General features: G+C 43.1%; 1 protein-coding gene across 4 annotated transcripts in view; it reads left to right on the top strand.

Moving 5' to 3' along the window:
- dusp8a (dual specificity phosphatase 8a) overlaps nt 1–18,051 on the top strand; it is a 43,977-nt gene that overhangs the window by 10,952 nt on the left and 14,974 nt on the right. For all 4 annotated transcript variants that reach the window (XM_086163615.1, XM_086163616.1, XM_086163618.1 and 1 more), the window contains exon 3: nt 5,258–5,396. In XM_086163615.1, coding sequence (XP_086019741.1) covers nt 5,258–5,396 — 139 coding nt within the window. The remainder of the gene's footprint in view (nt 1–5,257; nt 5,397–18,051) is intronic.

The following is an 18,051-nucleotide window of genomic DNA, read 5'->3' as shown; positions in this document are numbered from 1 at the left end:
GATACAAATGGTCATTGTTTTCAAAAGCCACTTGGCAACATGAAGTCTAATGTGTGTTATAAAAATGTAATTTCCCTTCCATGGTAATTTTTTTGTAAATGCTACCCAATTTCTTTGGTAATTTTCCTTAATTTTTGTTACATCTTCTGAAGCTGCAAGGGAAATTATTAAGCTATTTTTTTTAAAAAAAAGGAAAATGTCTTTGCAATTTTGTATTTGAAGAGTAAGAAAATGCCAAAAAATAAAAGCATCTTTCTTTTGATTAGAGACTCATTACTTTTCAATTCTGAAACAGTCAATGATAAAATACCAACGTGAGATGATATTCAGTATATCACTATATTTCCCTGCTCAAAGAGGCTCATCAGAGATAAAAAAATTGGATTTAAATGCTACTTTTTATATGGATTGGGAATATTTATATTCAGTCTATAGAATAATTGATGGTTGCGAGTGTCTTCGCATGGAGAGAAATATAGACATGCTCGGTGTGAATGTCCGGTGTGACCAGATCAGGTGACCATATCTCAGAAATGATAGGTGTTGAAGAACAGCGCAGCATGCGCAGGCAAGTTGTGGACTTTCAACAAACCACCCTGTCCAAATGCCAAATGTAAGGCTGAAACACAGGCGATAAGAAATTTTACGGACTTTCCACACACCTTTCCCCTTTATGTGCCTGGAACAATTGGTCCACACAAGGACAGAAATACATTCACTTTGAGAACACACACACACACACACACACACACACACACACACACACACACACACACACACACACCACACCTACATACATGGAAGTGGCAGCTGTCCGTGCCAGTCAATGACATCATTGAGCCAACAGTCACAGTGAGAGATACGTGTCACGCCCTGTGTGGCAAAGCCTTAAACTGACAGATCGACTGCAAGAAGAAGTCACTGGCGGTTTGGAGGGTTCTGTTATCACTATGTAATGTTCTATTGGACCAGTGGCTCAAGCTACATGCAAGAAAGTTACAGTACAAATATTGAAAACAGACTTTTCTTGGTTGCAGATGTTGGATACTCAGCATTGTTTGTTGTCAAGATCATTGGCCATGCGGGTTTGATCAATTCCGATCAAGCCCCGAGATCATTTGCAGGGGTTTTCATGTGAATTTTTTTTTTTTTTTTATTTACAGCAATTTTTGTTCCCACCATTCCTTAAAACATTATTTACCAATCATTCCACACTCTTGGTAAATATGCTGCCGGGGTTTATGCAAAGATTTAGGAGGGGTGGCCCACCAAAACAAATATTGAGAGTAATGAGCTGTATGTCTCAGTTGTTTGGATAGCCACTATTAGTTATATTAGCAATATATATTATACATGTTTTATTTTTTTCTCAATCATTTTCCACTCTCAGGCTCCATGCTGCTTTCTGCATCAGCTAGGGAGAGTTCTAACAACACTCTGATTGTTTCCCGAGGGACATCCCAGCAAGGACACATTCTGAATTGGGGTTGTGGACCTTTTTTTTTTTTTTTTTAGCTCGTAGTCTATCACGGACCAGTTCACTAAGTCACTGACCTTGTCTCTGGTCAGTGGGATGATAGAGGTTAAACGCACTTTCAGCATGGCAGGTTCAAATATCACGTGTTGCCTAGTGACATGAGCTACGATCCAGTTTATGTTTCATGAGATGTGCTGATCGTACAGGCTTTTATGAGTTCCAGTTTAATAGTTCAGTTTGGAACACTCTCTTTGGACTTCCCGTTTTTTCCCCCTCAATTAATATACAAGTGCAGTCTCTCCTTCCATCCCCACATGATGTTTAATGTTTTCCTGGCTGCACGCGTCAGGAGCAGTCAAAGCTCTCCCTGTATGACCACTCCTTTTAAACGTTCTGCAGTGACGCCAGCCTTCACATCCAAGGAAGCACGAGAGGTGGTTTGTTGCATTTGTTTCTTTGGTGCCACCTCCTGTTCCTCATTTCACCCGTCCACCCACCCTACACCCTCTCTCGTCATTTATTTCCTTTTCCTCTACGATTGCTCCGCCGTTGTCTCCCACCCTTCATCTCCATGGCCCCTCCTTGTTTCCGCCTCTCTGCCAGGGGCATTCCTTATTTACCTGCAGTGTATATGCGTCAGAGTGTAGGCCAGCACTGCGGCGGGATGAAGACTCTGTGCCTCTGCTGCAGTCTGACAAGCCTTCTGTGCCTTCGGAGGTCATCGACCCCATGCACTGCAGTATAGTCTATGCACATCACACACTAAGCAGTGTGAACTGTTTCAATCAGACCAAAGTTGCATGACAAAGTGTGGGGCATGCACACGAGCGACGTGCTGGGAATAAGATGGTAAAACTATAAAAAATAATGGGATTTGAAAAATACAAAAAACAGCTGGAAAAGAATGTATTTTCAATGAACTGCTTAAAATGCAGAGAGAAATACATTCCATAAAATCATCGTGCAGCTTGTTTCAGTTGTGCGAAGTGGAAAAACGAAAAGCAGGTGCTATTGTCATCTCTGTTTGGAGCATCTAAAGGACTTGTGCCAGAACACCTCAGTGGGGGGGCTTTGCTGCCAACATGAATAGTCTGATGCAAATTAATATGGCAGACATGTGTTGTTGTGTTTTGTTTTATCAAGTAAGCAGAAATTTGAGAGACTGGGGGTCTGTTTTGGACAGGATTGGATTTGGGGGCTTATGACCCTCACACCGGGAACATTAAATTTGTTTTTGTGGATAATGTCCAAAACAAAAACCAGTAAGGCTAACATAGGCTGCACGTTATAGATGCCGAGGACTCCCGATAAACAAGGTTCAAAAAGGTGAAAAACACACAGCACACGTCGCCATGCCATGTGATATGCATTTAAATTATGATTGTTGTGATGGACTTGTGGTGTTTTACCATAGCACTCATTTGTCAATCTCCCCATGAGAAATAAAACAACTGAGGTTTAATTGTGCGTGTGTGCGCGGGCGCTATTAAAGGCTCGTAATCCCCATGCCCCTAAATTAGATCTAATCTCATTAGGATTATCAGACAAAATGATTGACACTTGATAAAGGAAGAGGGAGTCGGAAAAAAAAACAAAATGGGATAAAGATGAAAAGTTGAGTAAAAGAAAAAAAAATTAAAGTGTCAAGGTAAAGACTAAAATAAGAAAACACAGTGGGAACGGTGGTATTTATATCCTCGTTTTATTTCTTGTTAACACACAGAATAGCTTTGGTCGCTTTTAACTCTCTTGAACAGTGCTTTTTTGGAGAGTTTTATGACCTGGATTTTTTTTTAGTGCATCCTGCCCCCATCAACATCACATGGCATCTGAGTTTCTAAGCAGCAATGCAAACTGAATTAAAAAACAATAAAAACATTAAATGATAAGGCCCTGTTGTGGCTGCAGCTTGTCCCTTCTGGAATGAGGGTCTGTGTGTTGGTACCTTTCAGCCAGAACCGTGCTGAATTTTACTTCTAGCCCCCACACTAACCGACCTTGCCCTGACTAAATCACCTGCGAGGCTGTCTGCCAAGGCTCTCTGCTTCGGGGTGCTAAGTCAGCAGAAACATAATCAGGCACACTTTATGCACACTGTGTCCCCCCTCTGACACACACAAACAGGCATGCATACACATATACCCGCCGGGGTCAGTACAGTGTAGCTGTTGACGCCATGGCCCCATCCTCAGTATGCCTTTCAGTGTGTCGAGTGATGTCGAGGTAAAGGAAAGTGCAGTTTTGCCCAGAAGCTAATTCATTGGTCGTTTTCAGCTGAGGGTGTTGTACAGTGTGTAAGAGATAAGTGAAGACATGCCCGATTCGCCTCCATCCCCTGCTGTCTTCCCCAGTTTCCTTCTTTCCTTCAGCCTCCCTTTGCATCTTTCTACACTTATTATTTTGCCCGCCCACCAACTCTCCCTCCCCCCACCACCGCTGCCCTCTCTTCCGCTCATCTTCATCCCAGTCCCTTTCCTCCGTTCCGTCCAGTGGTGGCTCAGTGATGCGGTGATTCAGAGCTGCAGTAGGAGCTGCCGGACCGTCATGTGACCAAACCCTGCCTGACAACACGGAGAACAACACGGCCTGCGCCGCTGGGTCCAGGCACATGCACTCTCCGTCACGCCCGGCGCATGCTCAAGCCCTTTTCCTCTTGCAGTCTTACACGAGCAGCATGTGTTGATCTAAATGCCCGCAGCCTTCTCAGGCAGCATTTATTATTCCGCCTGCTGAACTTCATCCCAGCCTCTCAGCTCATCTCAGCAGTATCTACACCATAAATGTTACCATCATTGTTGCACGGGGCAATACTCAGCCCTCATTCATTATTCATGCGGCTCGCACTTTATCTTCCTTACTTCCCCTGGAATCACCTGTCGTGCACCGTGGTTCCTCATGCAGTTAGTGGCGTCGCTAAATCCAGTGTGTTTATGATTTCTCTTTCTCCCGCTTCTGCACCCGGGCGGCTGTTAGAGCCGCAATCTGGTCTTTTATTGTAGGAGACCGATTTGAATCCCACAGTTGCATTTATTGCTACGATGTTTTATGACAGCGTGCTACTTCTCTCTGTAAGCCTTTAAGGATCAGTCTGTCTATATTATACGTGCTGGGTATATGTGTAATGCAAACATATTATATATATAAACCTGAGCCCATCCTGCGATGGATTATACTTGCCAGTCAGCATGTTTACATTAATAACCATAAGTTCTAAATAGTTGTAGCGACATTGTTAGTCCAGCAATTATAAGTCATGACTTTGTTGTGATCCTTTGTAATATTACTATTTATGCAAGCACACTATTTAATCCCACAGATTAACATTCATCCTCAGTTATGACTATATTATAACATTTGCAGTCAGTCCTAAATTAGTATGAGTTACTCAACAATCATTTGTACATGGAGGAGTATTATGTTGTCATTACTGCAATGTGAACTTGTTGGAGTCACTGCTTTGTTACATGAACACAAGTACATGATGACAAGAGTTGTCCATTCTCATTCCTACATTCTCACGTGAGAATCACATCACATGTCAATACTATGTAATGAAATGATCACTTGGATTTTAGTTTCATCCGGCTTCACATGGTGACTCAATCATGATCATTATTACTGGAACAAAGTAAACATAACCAGCTCTCTCTCACATGTACACACACATGAAAAAACAAGATCATCAGTGAACTGCGTTTATTTATTTGCAGTGCGTTGTATAAACGGTGTAGTGATTAACCATTTGCTCTCTCTTCCTTGTTGTCTTTTTTTTTTGTTCAGGTGGAGTTCGGCAGGAAGCAGGAAGTGGTAGTTTATGACCAGAGTTCCAAAGAAGCAGGTCATCTGTCTAAAGACGGCTTCGTGCACATTCTCATGGGAAAGCTGGAGGGAAATTTCCACAAGGTCTCCTTGCTCACTGGTACGCAATATTGCACTTTGGCACTAGAAAATATGGGCGAGTATGACGATGAGAAAACTTTTCACGAACAAAAATAGACCCGATGCTTTCGTGCCTCCTTATGTCCCACCCACCTTCCATTGCACAGCTGTTGTAGCTGTATGTTATGACGCAATTTGGTCAGTGGATGTCACTGATGGACCTCACAAGTCAGAGGAGGAGAAGATTGTTATTTTGTCCTTTTTTTTTTTTTTTTATAAAGGTCATTCTCTAGTCCAAAGTACTTGTGTTGGGTCCGAAGGTTTGTATGGAGACAGGAAGAAGAGAGGGAAACATAAAAGTGCCGCCTGGATACCGATCATCTTTGATGCCTAAGCTTCCCTGGGGTGTCTCTCTGACTTGCGATAACCGAAATAACGCTGAAGCTTAACTTTCAATCCTCCGTATTTACCACAATTATCATCCCGTCATAGTGTCCACCAAGCACGCTAAGACTTATAATTGAGCCCCTGCAAGCCTGTTAATAGTCTCATTGAGCTAATAACCTCTCGGCTGCAGTGGTGGCAGCTTTTGACAAGACAACATCACACACACACACACACACACACACAAACACACACACATACGCCGTCAGGGGGCTTATGAATCCATCCCAAATGTGTCAGCACCAAAAGAAAGCATAATCTGCCTCAGTCAGGATTGGAAATGAGACAGTGGAGGCATGCCGCACAGATAATTCTCCGCTCCCCACCCCTCCCCGCATCCCCACATCCCATTCTTCTCCTCCACTCGGTTCTCTGCCTCTGCTGGGAGATTAACGCTTTTTCATGAGTCATTCATAGATGCAGAGGATTGCCTCAAAGCAACCATACTCCGCAATTAGTCACAGGGATATACTGAGCATATGTTTCAGCCGGGCATTCCCGTGTATCTTTTATACAGACACAGTCATGTTCAATTTCATGCGAACACAAATACTCTGCTTGCCCTTCAAATCTGGGATTTTCCTTTTCATCTTTTGTGATCAGATGTCATAGACCTCTTTAAGAAAAGCCCGATTGTCAGCTATTCCTTCGCCATCCACTCTGTCGGTCTCTTTAGCACACTCTGTAGATTTCTTCAAAAGGAAAAAAAAAGAGGAAGAAAAAAAAAAACGTTCATTTTGGTCTCCTCTCTCTTCTGCTGTTTCCACGACAACAGTGGCAGAAAAAAAAATCCCCAGAAGGGCTCAGCCAATGGAATCTACTGTTGTTTGGGTGGTTGTATTATCGAGGTCAGTGGTGCCAGCAGTCAGTGTCTGCATCTACCAAATGTGTGTGTGTTTGCATGTGTGTGAATGGGCAGTCGAAGGTTGTTGCACACATTTACCCACGTACTGGGACTTCATATAGATGAGTGCCGCAGGATGTGCACATGTGACAGAAAGCCGCAGAGCTCTCATAGCGAATGAGGTGACGGCTGAAAAGAAATATGTCAACAAACGTTTAAGACTTTTTGAAAAACTGCCCCCGAATGCAGTTTTTGATATTACTTTGAAAATATACAAGGAAGAATGTAGTGTCAAATCCTACAAGAAGACAGCTTCTAAGATTGGTATACAACTCTGTTGGGAAAAAATAGTGCACTGTTGTACGGCATAGAAAAGTTTTCAGCAATCTTCCAGGGTTCTTTTCATATTTGCCTGTCAGTAACATCCTTTACTGCAGCCTTTACTTTTCCATGCTCTATCCGTTCGGTTATATCAGGGGTCAATTTCAAGCACATGTGATCGTAACTCCATCAATTATATGCTGATTTGTTCACAGAAATGACTACCATAGTAGAATAACCCTTCCATGGGGTTCCAAGGGCAAAGGTTAACTCAAATGAGGCATCCTAATTTTTTTAATGGACATTTACAATTTGTGCATGAGAAAACCCCATGTTGCGATACTGCAAATTCTAAATAGCCTTTAAAAGATTACAAAGAAGAGGTACTCACACTGAATGGAGATGTTTTTTTTAAACTATGTGTGACAACTGAAGTCCCCAGATCACAATCATGTAGGAACGAGGTTTATACACAACAGTGGACAGACAGTGGTCCAATCCCAGGTGGTGCTGTGTAACAAACCACCTGTCAGGTCAGGTCAGATGTCTCTTGCTCATTTGAGTCATTGTGCTCACAGAAAGTTGTCAACAGCTTTTTGGATTAAGGTAGGACATAGCAAGACTGGATGACAAAAACTGCAGCTATAAGGTCAATTCTTTATTTTAGGTTGCTGTCACATATCTTGTGTGGATTTTGACAGTTGCACTGCTAATGATCATATTCAACTTTAAACTATGAGTGAGACTATATTGGGAAATTGGTGACAAAATATGTGCTGGCATTTGTACATTTGCTGATTGGGTCCGATTTTACAATTTGTGTGGTTTGAAATTTGACTTTCCTTATCTGATATGTGTATATGAGTGTATTATTAGTCTGCGGGCCAACACTGTGAAGCAACTTATCCCTGACTCTAGAAAAACTGATGGGCTTTTTTCATTCTAATCTGACATTTTCGAAGCTAAAAATGAATCATTGAGGTTAATAATAATTAGTTACAGCTACGGTCCTCCTTATTTGACCTTGTTTGGCATTATAGCCGTCCCTCATATTTGTCAAGAGGGAGCACAAGTTTAAAAAAAAAAAAAAAAAAAGAAGTAGTCCTTCCCTCTTCTCCTCCCTTCCCGTTGTACATCTTCCCCTGCCCCTTTACTGAACTTCTGATTTATGATCCTAATAATTTCTGCAATGACTTCATTTCGGACTGATGACTTATTTTCAGCCTCACATGTGCGAGGCACACACACACACACACACACACACACTGTTAATACCGTTTAACACAGTGCTCATACCATAACTTCGCTGCAAGTCAAGTGTGGCTGGGAGGGGACAGAAGGAATGGTCAGATTGAATGATAAAAAGAATCCTTAAATGGGATGGACACGGTTGAATAGAAGAATGATCGCTAAGCTTACTGTCGGTGAGGAGTAGGATTTTCTGCCTTAACTGTTTCTCACATGGACGCTCGCCAAGTAGAGATTAACACATGGCTTTGTGAAGACATACATTTCTGAAACGGGTTTGTATGTTTAAAATCTGCCCCGATGAGCCGAGCATCACGTTACGGGGATTAATGTACGCAAGAAGGCGAATCAGCAGCTTGAATGTGATGTCATGCAACTTATGGTCACATGGTGGAAACATATTGATGGAAAAAAACAGTCTGTGACTGCTGGAAGGTTTCGGTCCATTCACTTAATGATCAATAACTCTGGCTCTGAAAGAACACCACTTCCTATATGTGAGTGATGTCATGCAGCAGGCCATGTCCCAATAGGGCCATTGTTTTTGGGAATGAGAGTGTGCTGGACAGTGAATGACACTCACCCCGTGTTGCTTTTGAAATGTATTTTCACACAGGATGTGGCGATGGTTGCAAAATGTTTGTGTTTACGCGTACGGGAGGGTGTATTACATGTGTACACATTTGACTTATTACTGTGCGAAAGAGTTTGTGAGAAACATGTCTCTCTTAGGAGAGCCATATTTACCGCAGCGATGATCTCATCCGGTTGGAGCTCAGGCTGATGTGTCTTGCCTTTTTGAGAGTTGTGACTGCGTGTGTGTTTTGTCAAAGAGGGGAACATGATTTGGTCCAAGCCAGCTGCCTCCCCAGTGGCTCTAAAGTTTGCATGTTTCCCACCAATCTGCAGCGCAGAGGCAAACCAGAGGCAGTGTTGCCTGCTAGTCTGGAGCTAGGTGGTATGTACACGGATGCCAACTGTGTGGTTGCATCACATCGCATTGCCGCTGATGTGGGCCTGCCAGGTTGAAACATTTTGACGCTGGCATTTGAAGCCCGTGTTCTACTTTCAGCAGATGAAAGTAGAGAACGGAACAGAAAGACTGAAATTCAAAACAGACTGGAGTGGAATGTGTACTCATGTTCTGCACATGAAGAGAGAGGTCGGTAATAGTTTCAAGAGGACGGGAGATGGTGATTAAAAATAACATTTTATTCATAGAACACCGGTTTTGTTGAAGTACTGTAAAACATGATCGCTAGAAATTAGAGCACTGTGGAAAAAAAAAAAAAACCACTCAGATTCTAACTTTTTTTTTTTTTTTTCAAAAACTTCTTGGAAAAAGTGGAAGAGTGGGTCATGGAAGAGTAAACAATGATGGAGAAGCTGGAACGTATGTTTGCAGGTGTGTGATCCTTTCTGTGTGTGTATGTGTGTGTGTTTGCAGTTTACAGATGTGACGGACTGCGCCTAATCTTTGGTGGCACCATCTGCTGCTGTTTTTCGCAGGATCACAAAAGTGTCACACCACTGGTTCCCAGAGATGGATCTGAGAAAAACTGGCAGAACCCAGAGCAGAGACAGAGAAGAGACACTAGGGTTGAATAAGCCCGGATTCTCAGGCCCCGGGCTGATCGAGTGTATGAATAATTTTTAAGCGGGAGGGGGGAAAAAAAAAAGAAAATGAATCAAGCATCTTCTTTTTGAGCCTTTTTGAGCCAGTCTGTTTCTAATTTTCTCTCCAAAGTTACAGTCTGACTGAACGACACATGATAAAAAAAGAATAAATATTACACTGACAGTTTGCATGGAACCGGGACTTAGTGTTTTTCTTCCAGGTTAGCACGCTAACTCCCACGCTGTCAACATGCCAGCTCAAAAGCTAAAACATACATGAGAAAGCATTGTATTGACATGCTGATGAGAGGTATTAGTAGATGAAAGGTGCCGCTGTCTCATTTCTTTCGCTTATACTTTGTTTGTCATACACTGAAAGCGCACACACACACACACACACACACACACACACACACACACAGGAGCCGCTGTGTGCCCCAGGGCTTTGATGAGATCAGGTTAGGGTGTGACAGCAGAGGTACAAAGGTCAGCTCAGTTATATGTCATTCTTCTCTGTAGTTATACAACCAGGCGGGTGTGTGTGTGTGCGCGCACGTGTGTGTGTGTGTGTGTGTGTGTGTGTGTGTCCGTACGTGCGTGTGCGCATGCGTGTTAGCATCAGAGAGAAGCTGAGGAGGTGAGGTAATCATGGGAGGCCAAAACTCACAATGCCGCTGTTCACGGAGACATTACAATGAGGTACATAAGGAGCTCTGTTTGTGTCAGTGTGTGTGCGTGTGTGTCTGCATGAATATGTGCATATGAAGTAGTGTGCGCACCCCTGTGAGGCAATGTTAGAGTACATGTGTGAGAAAAACGAAAAGACAAAACAGAAGGAGAGCTATTGAGGGGATGAGGTAATAGTCCTCATATTCCTCTGAATGTATCACAGTGTTCAGATGAATACATTTATGTGAGCTCACCTCGTGTGTGTGTGTGTGTGTGTGTGTGTGTGTGTGTCTTAGCGCACCCCTCAGTGCACAAAGACCGTTGTGGAGCAGCTTGCACTGTTATTGAAATTTAATTTAGGAGTGCGCTCACAGGCCTCTGGTATCTGCAAACAAAAAGTGATAACCTTTAACATAAATAAAATATTGGACATGTATTAAAAAAAAGGTTTTTCTCATTTTGAGATTATCCAGGTGAAATTCTGCCATGGAATAGATACATTCAAAGAAAAAAAAAATTATTTTAATTTATTGTCATACGTGAGTGATGATGACTGTCCTGTGCGAGGAGATCACCAGACCTGCAGAGTAGTACAGACCATTTGCATTTTTGGACGCTCCAGCAGTGTCCAAACGCTAATTTAAATGGGATGACAAAGGGCTGATTGCATAATAATCATCAACTTGATGCTATTATTAAACATTTTGTGCCCCTACATTCTTGTGAGGGCCAGGAATGCTGCATAGTGTATCACTGCCAACAGCGCCATCTGAGGGCCTTTTAGGGCAAAACGGAAACTTGCACTGAGATCCCAGTTGACAAGTGACATTGCTTTCCAGTTCTCTTTGGTCTCCCCCAGATCAGGGCAGACAGGTTCCACTTTAGCTGGTGTTTACCTAAAGTCCGTTTCCTCGCTCTCCCCACTCTGTCACATCCCTCTCACCTTAGCCTCCTGACTGACCCTTTCTGCACCTTCTTGCCCCTTCCTTCCCCTCTGCTTCCCCCTTCCCCTGCCATCTCCATTACGCCATGGGGAGATCGTGCAGATCAATGATTTCATTGAGAAGGGGCCCCTGGTGCCATTAGGAGGTGAGCTCACCTTCCCCGGGGAGATCTCACCCATTATTCTCAATGACCTCCTCTTCCTCTTCATCCCTCCTTCCATTACTCCTTCAGCCTCAGTACCGACCCCCCGCACCCCCTCCTATTCCTTCCCCATCGCCTCCTCCTCCTCCTCTCTTCTGTTTCACGGTGCTGAGAACAGAGCTCTATTTTTAGGCCCAGACTCCTGCGGTCGTCACATCTGGCGCCAGTAGCCTCGGTGCTCTCACCCCGACCCGTAGATACACAAGGACACACACACACACACACACACACACACACACTCGCCCCACCCTAGTCAGCATCGAGGGAGCACAAAGGTCAAAGAAAATGGCCCGCAAAAATATCTATGACATCACCTCCGCACTCTGTGTAAGTGTTACTGACTCTGAGGAGCAGCAGCACATTGACATAATGCTGTTTTCTGCAAACAGTCACTCTGCAGGTATTTAATGGGCTCCTTTTTTTGGGTTCACACCTGGATGAGGTATTGTACAATTGCTTCACAAACAGCCCGGCAAACAGGCAAATGCATGCATGTATGTGCACGCACACATGCAGACACACAGACGGTAAGAGGGCCCATAGGAGGCCTGTGCCGAGTTGAGTTTTACGTAACAATGTTCTGTTTTTGCCAGCGTTCTCACCCCCTCCCTTGTCCGTCTCATTGGCCTCACATGATTAGCTTGATGTCATTTTCTCCTTCTTTCCCTCAAAAAGCGGAGAACATAAACTAGCTGTGTGTGTGTGTGTGTGTGTGTGTGCGTGTGCGCGCGTGTGTGTGTGCGCACACTGTGCTCTGTGAGTGCGTTTTCATCTCTCTGTGTGTATTTTTATGTGAGCCTCTGCCAAATGTTTCCACCATGACGTGATCTTACGGCTCTGCTCGCCTCCTGCTCCTCTTCCATTTCTCCTCCATCACTCACAGACCCTTCCTGCTGTAAATGGGCCAGACACACACACATTCACACACAAGTATACATTTGCATGCAAAGGAAAGGAGTCTCTGCCAGAAACACATATTGGAGATATGCATAAATTATAACTACCTCAGATTAAGGTTAAAATTGAAGACCTCGCGAAAAAGAAATACACACACCACACGTCGATGATTAACTTAAAATCACTTCTCGTTTGAAGATCATTTCAACTCCCAAATCTGCAAACCGACTAAACACAAACTACTATATCTTCAAACGCAGGAAGCCCGTTTCAAAATGTAACGTAACTAATGTCATCTCTCTTGACCGTTTCTCAACTAAACACTGACAGCAGCCAAAATTGCTATTAAGGCAGCAGACAGTTCTTATTACTTTTCGGGCTGATATATTTCAGCCGCAGATGCAATAATGTTTGAAGAGATTCTTTTTTGAGCATTTGGGAGGCAGAATGCAGACTACAGTCCCGAAAAGATCCTTAAGTTTAATTGTTTTTATAGCAGTATTGATAAAGTTGATGTCATAAAAGATACTTGGATAGTGTTTGAAAGTAAAGAAGTCCCCCCACTTATCAGAATGAGTCCTTAGAATCTAGTGAGTCCCAAAAGCAGAACAACATAAAACAGACACACAAACAAATGACTTTATTAGACAGAAGTAAGCTACTCTGCTTTCACTTGGAATCCAGCAGACAACGCCTTGTTGGTGGAATGTAGATAAGAACCAATTGTCTGATGAAACACAAACATAAAGATAAGGGGCCACTTTGAAATTCAGAACTGAGATTAATATGGAATTATTTCTTGCTTGTTATTTAATGTAATTGATCAAGTATTGCATATCCCAATGAAATTGAGATTTCTTGTCATACTCTACTGCCAGGTTAATAATTATCCGGAAGTCATTTGTTTCCAACCTGTACATTGAATGAGCAACAGGAATATTGGACTTCTTATCTTTCTCTTTCTCAGAGAACCCAACTGAATTCACAGGGACGATCTGTGTCGTCTTTGTATGAAGGCGCCACGTAGCGTCGGATTGTAACGTCGGTTTTTAGAGCAACATTAGACATCAGTGCTGCATGTTGTTACCTTTCTTAGCCGTACTGCTGCTGTCCAATAAAAAGGACATCTAGTTTGCAGTCAGCAATCTACTGGATTCAGTCTGAATGCAGCATCGGATGATAAATCAGGGAACAATGTTGTCAGTATTCTCAAAATCCCAATCTAGCTGCATTAAGCTGCAACATTAAAATCTCCAAAAGTCAGTATCCTCTACTAGCGATGTGGAGGCTTAAGGAGTCTTCTTAATTCTGGATGCAACTTGGATTCAGAATATTTGTGATATTGCAAAACATATTTATCGGACATCGCTTTCCATAGGCTCAGGAAACAATTACAGTTGTAGCAGCAAGAGGGGAGGAAAGTAACAGTGTGCCAGAATCAGTTTGTTCAGCATCGCAAACTGTAAACTCTATCTGATACACGGAAAAAGAACAAGTTCAATAACAAACTTAAAAAAAGGCATGATGAGATAAATAATTATAGCCGCTGTCTTGTTTTTTCCTCTGTGTTCATGTTTTATAAGACGTAAACCACCGTGCCGCACTGCCCTAAATATTTTACCCCATTTGTTTAAGCTTCTTTGTGTATAGAGTCCATTCATAGTGCATGCCTTCTGGCTTCTATTGCCTCTATCTAGAGGCCCTTTGAACATCCTAACCCCTGTCATGCATTCATGCAGCATGGAATAAAAATAGCTTGTTTAAACGGTTACCTAGGCAGTGTCAACACATCAGGTCAACAGGAGCTGAAGTTGAACAGCATGCTAACACTGGGGCTGGTTTCTCCGCACTGCAGGCCCTCCTCATCCCCATCGCCATCATCGCCTCATAACTCAATCCTCGCCACGAATTAGGCCAAGACCTCGGTAGTTGAGTTTATAAACTCCCACCGCTTAGCCTGATGACTCTGACACACATGCGGAGTGGAAATTTCCAAAGGCAGAAGAAAAAGGAAAGGGGTAGCTAACAATTAGGCTAGTTTATCCTACCCGACACTGGCGTTCATCCACCACATTCCATTCATGCTGGGACTGCCCACCGCCGTCTCCCGTCATGACGTCATCTGGTGAAACAATGGTGGATTCCTGTTTATCTCACCGTGCTGTCTTTGATGCACTTTATCTCAGGCATACCGCAGCACCGCTTCCTAACTTACATATTTGATAGCACTCCCCCCCCCCCCCCCCTTTTTTTTTTTCATACACTTTTATCAGACTTAAACTTGCATTCCACCCTGTGGCAAAGGTTGTATTACTTTGCAGGAATTTTGCTGTGTGTAACTGCAGGAGGGAAAATCTGTTTTAATATCCAGGTTGCTCAATAGTGGGGGGGGGGGATTAGAGGTAGTTAGTTATGTGAAAGAGAGCAGAGAGTTCAGATCCTTAGCGCTTTAAAGGGTCTCCTGGTATGCAATGCCGACTTTTGTTACATAGCTTTTCTTACAGTAAATACACACTGACCACACATAAACTTTTGGGCTGGATCGCTGGAACCACTTCTGTTTCCTGATAAAGACTGGAGATTTTCCATCACCATGGCAACAGGCTAATTTTGGAGATCCAGGCAAGCCCAAAGCCTCCGATTGAGGAATGTGATCATTCCTTGTCCTCCTGATATCTCCTTCTCTACCACACACACACACACACACACGCACACATGCACAATAACTCATACAGACTCACAAACAGATTCTCATATGTGTGTGCAAAGACAGTCCCCTTCCCTTTCTGTTGTGTAACAATATCTTACTTCAAATGAGATGACATCATTTGGTAGTGCATTTGTTTAACTTTTGAATTATAACAAACTAAAGATGCTGCACCATCAGCACTGAAAATCCTGTAGGTGTCAGCAAGGCGTGCACAGAACCTCCCAGTCCAGTTCCTCTCCCGGTACAGTCTCATACGACCTCCATTGTTCCTCTGTAAATGAAGTCACTTCTGACTTGTGAATGTGACACGCACACGCATGCATACACACACACACACACATGCACACATATGTGCGGCAGATGTGTCTCAAAGGTCTGTAATGGCAGGAAAGCTAACCCTGTATGGGTGTTGCAACAGCCGCTGTCACCATGCCCAGACTGGATGTCCAGGGCGTGACGCCTGTATCCTGTTGTATAGAAGTGAATGAGAGGACACTACTGAATGACTCAGTGATGAGTAACATGATCATATTTTTTTTAGAATGAAGTTCTGGATTGTGTCCTGTTTCTCCTGAATTTGCCAAAAAAAAACAACTTTTGATTTACTCTCCTCTACACTTTATAAGAGTTATGATTTTTCCAATCCAACTCAGAAAAACGTTATCTCTGAAATTTATTGCCCCAGGACTGAAATTAAAGGTCACTGGAAAAAAAAAAGTGACTCACTTTCTTATACACATTTCACGCATTTTTGTGTGCCTTGAGTCATGTTGCATGTGAATATGACGATGGGAGCAGCTCGGTTAAAAAAAAGACAACACTGAGTAAGGCACAGGGCAATGCCTTAGTGTTTTCTGAAGCAAGTTGTCTGAGCTAACTGTTAGACAGGTGGACAATAGGGGTGTGTGTGTGCATGTGCATGAATTTGACTGCATATGCATGTGTGAACACATTTGTGTGCGGTGACGTGCGTGTGCGTGCTTGTGTGTGACCGTCTAAGGACCAGATGGCATGGCTTAAGTTTCAGCTCCACTGTGACGACAGTGTGTCAGTCAGCCCGCCTGCTACGCTGATAGAAGCTAATTAACACTAAGCTGATCTCAGACCTGCCTGTCAGGCTGCATGTAGCAGCAGCACCACCTCATTAAAACTAAACTGATCTGCTGTCAGCTTCTCTCTGTAGAAGTGATGTGGTTATTACTCTACCACATGTGTTCTACATGTGAGACAGTTCCACTAAATGTATAAGTTTATGTAGTATTTTTGGTACTTTTTTAATATTTGTAATACTGAAGTACAAACCGTGTTTATTTTAATTTAGGAAGAATATCAGCCAACTGTAAGGGTCGGGGAAGGTTTTTTTTTTTTTTTCTCTCCCACGAATTGGCACTACCTCCCAATGCACTACCAGACTATTACTAATAGGATGATATTTCATTAAGTCCAGTATTGGTTTGCAGCCCAAAGCCAAGGTTTTTAATCATTTAACACATTCACCAATACCCACATACAAGAGATTATGTATGAAATGGAAAAGGTAGGGAGGGAACACTAGTTACGCTGGACATAAAATCCAGCCCAGAATAACCTGTCATCCAGCTTGGTTTTTTTTTAGCCATGCTACCTGCTGTTGGATCTATTTCCAGTGAATAATGAAGTAGACGGGAACACGGTCACCCAGATGGCTTCAATTCAAGCGAGTAGGCAAGAGGGTGCCTCTTGTGTCACCTACATTGTTGTTTTCTTATCTGCGTTATGCTCAAATGAACACGTGTGGAAAAACAGATCCCTCACACCCAGGGATAAAATGAGCATTCAACCTGTTTGTGCTCACGGACACGCTGCCGTGACGTCCCTTCCATACACACATGCAAGCCGAACATCTCCAGCTGGGATTTTTGAACTTAAGGATTTTTCTAGTTTATGATGACCCTTCAGGTCCTGAAGCCCTCCCCCCCTTGCAAGTTTGATAGCATACCATCCCCTTTTCCATGTGTGTGCATGTGTTTCTATACATGCTAGAGCGTGAGTGTGTGTGTATCCGTGTGTAGAAACTAATCTTGTTCCAGCGAGCCAGTTTTACTGGTGCAGTAGCCACAGGAACTGAGCGCCTCCAGGGGGTTAAGATGTTTTGAGGGCAGGGGGTCTGCAACATTATTGATGTGAGAGGCCTCCCCGCAGGCTGTGCAGATAGAGATGAAAATACCATACGCATGAACACGCTCACACACAAACACACACAAACACACACATATATACACATGACAGCAAAGTTCTTAACTGCTTCCGCTGATCCCACGCACTAACGCGCACACACGCACACATACACACCTCTGTTGCTCCCTCTCCATTTCTAAGGAAGCCTTTCCTCAATCCCACTCCAGCTTTGACCTCATCTTCACATCAGGGGACCTCTCAGAGTGTCTGAAAAGACTTTCTAAGATAGAATCTTCCAAACAAAAACTGTGGAAATATTGTAGTATTGAAAATGAAAACATGTGTTTAATACATCACGGTGATTTTGCTAAAATAAGACGGATCTGGTTTTGAATAGTTTCATATTGAGACATTCATGATCATAAATTATCAGGCTTTATAATCTTACCCTGATCACCTTGATATCCCTTGGTTTGCCCGCTGGTTGATTTGGTTGCATCGACAATAAGAGGGAATAAAAGGCTTCTAAAAGAGCAGAGCTTCTTTCCATTCCTTCAAAAGCAGGACCAAATAGGACTCACATTTTCTGACTATTAACCCCAACCTTTGCTCCTGTCCCATTTGGGTTTTTATAGAAAGGCA

This window comes from Fistularia commersonii, chromosome 17 (assembly GCF_037954325.1).
Source record: "Fistularia commersonii isolate RoL2024-O1a breed Wild chromosome 17, RoL_Fcom_v1.0, whole genome shotgun sequence".
In the NCBI taxonomy this organism is placed as follows: domain Eukaryota; kingdom Metazoa; phylum Chordata; class Actinopteri; order Syngnathiformes; family Fistulariidae; genus Fistularia; species Fistularia commersonii.
Note: the sequence above shows the minus strand (reverse complement) of the source record. Positions and strands in the feature narration are given on the sequence as shown.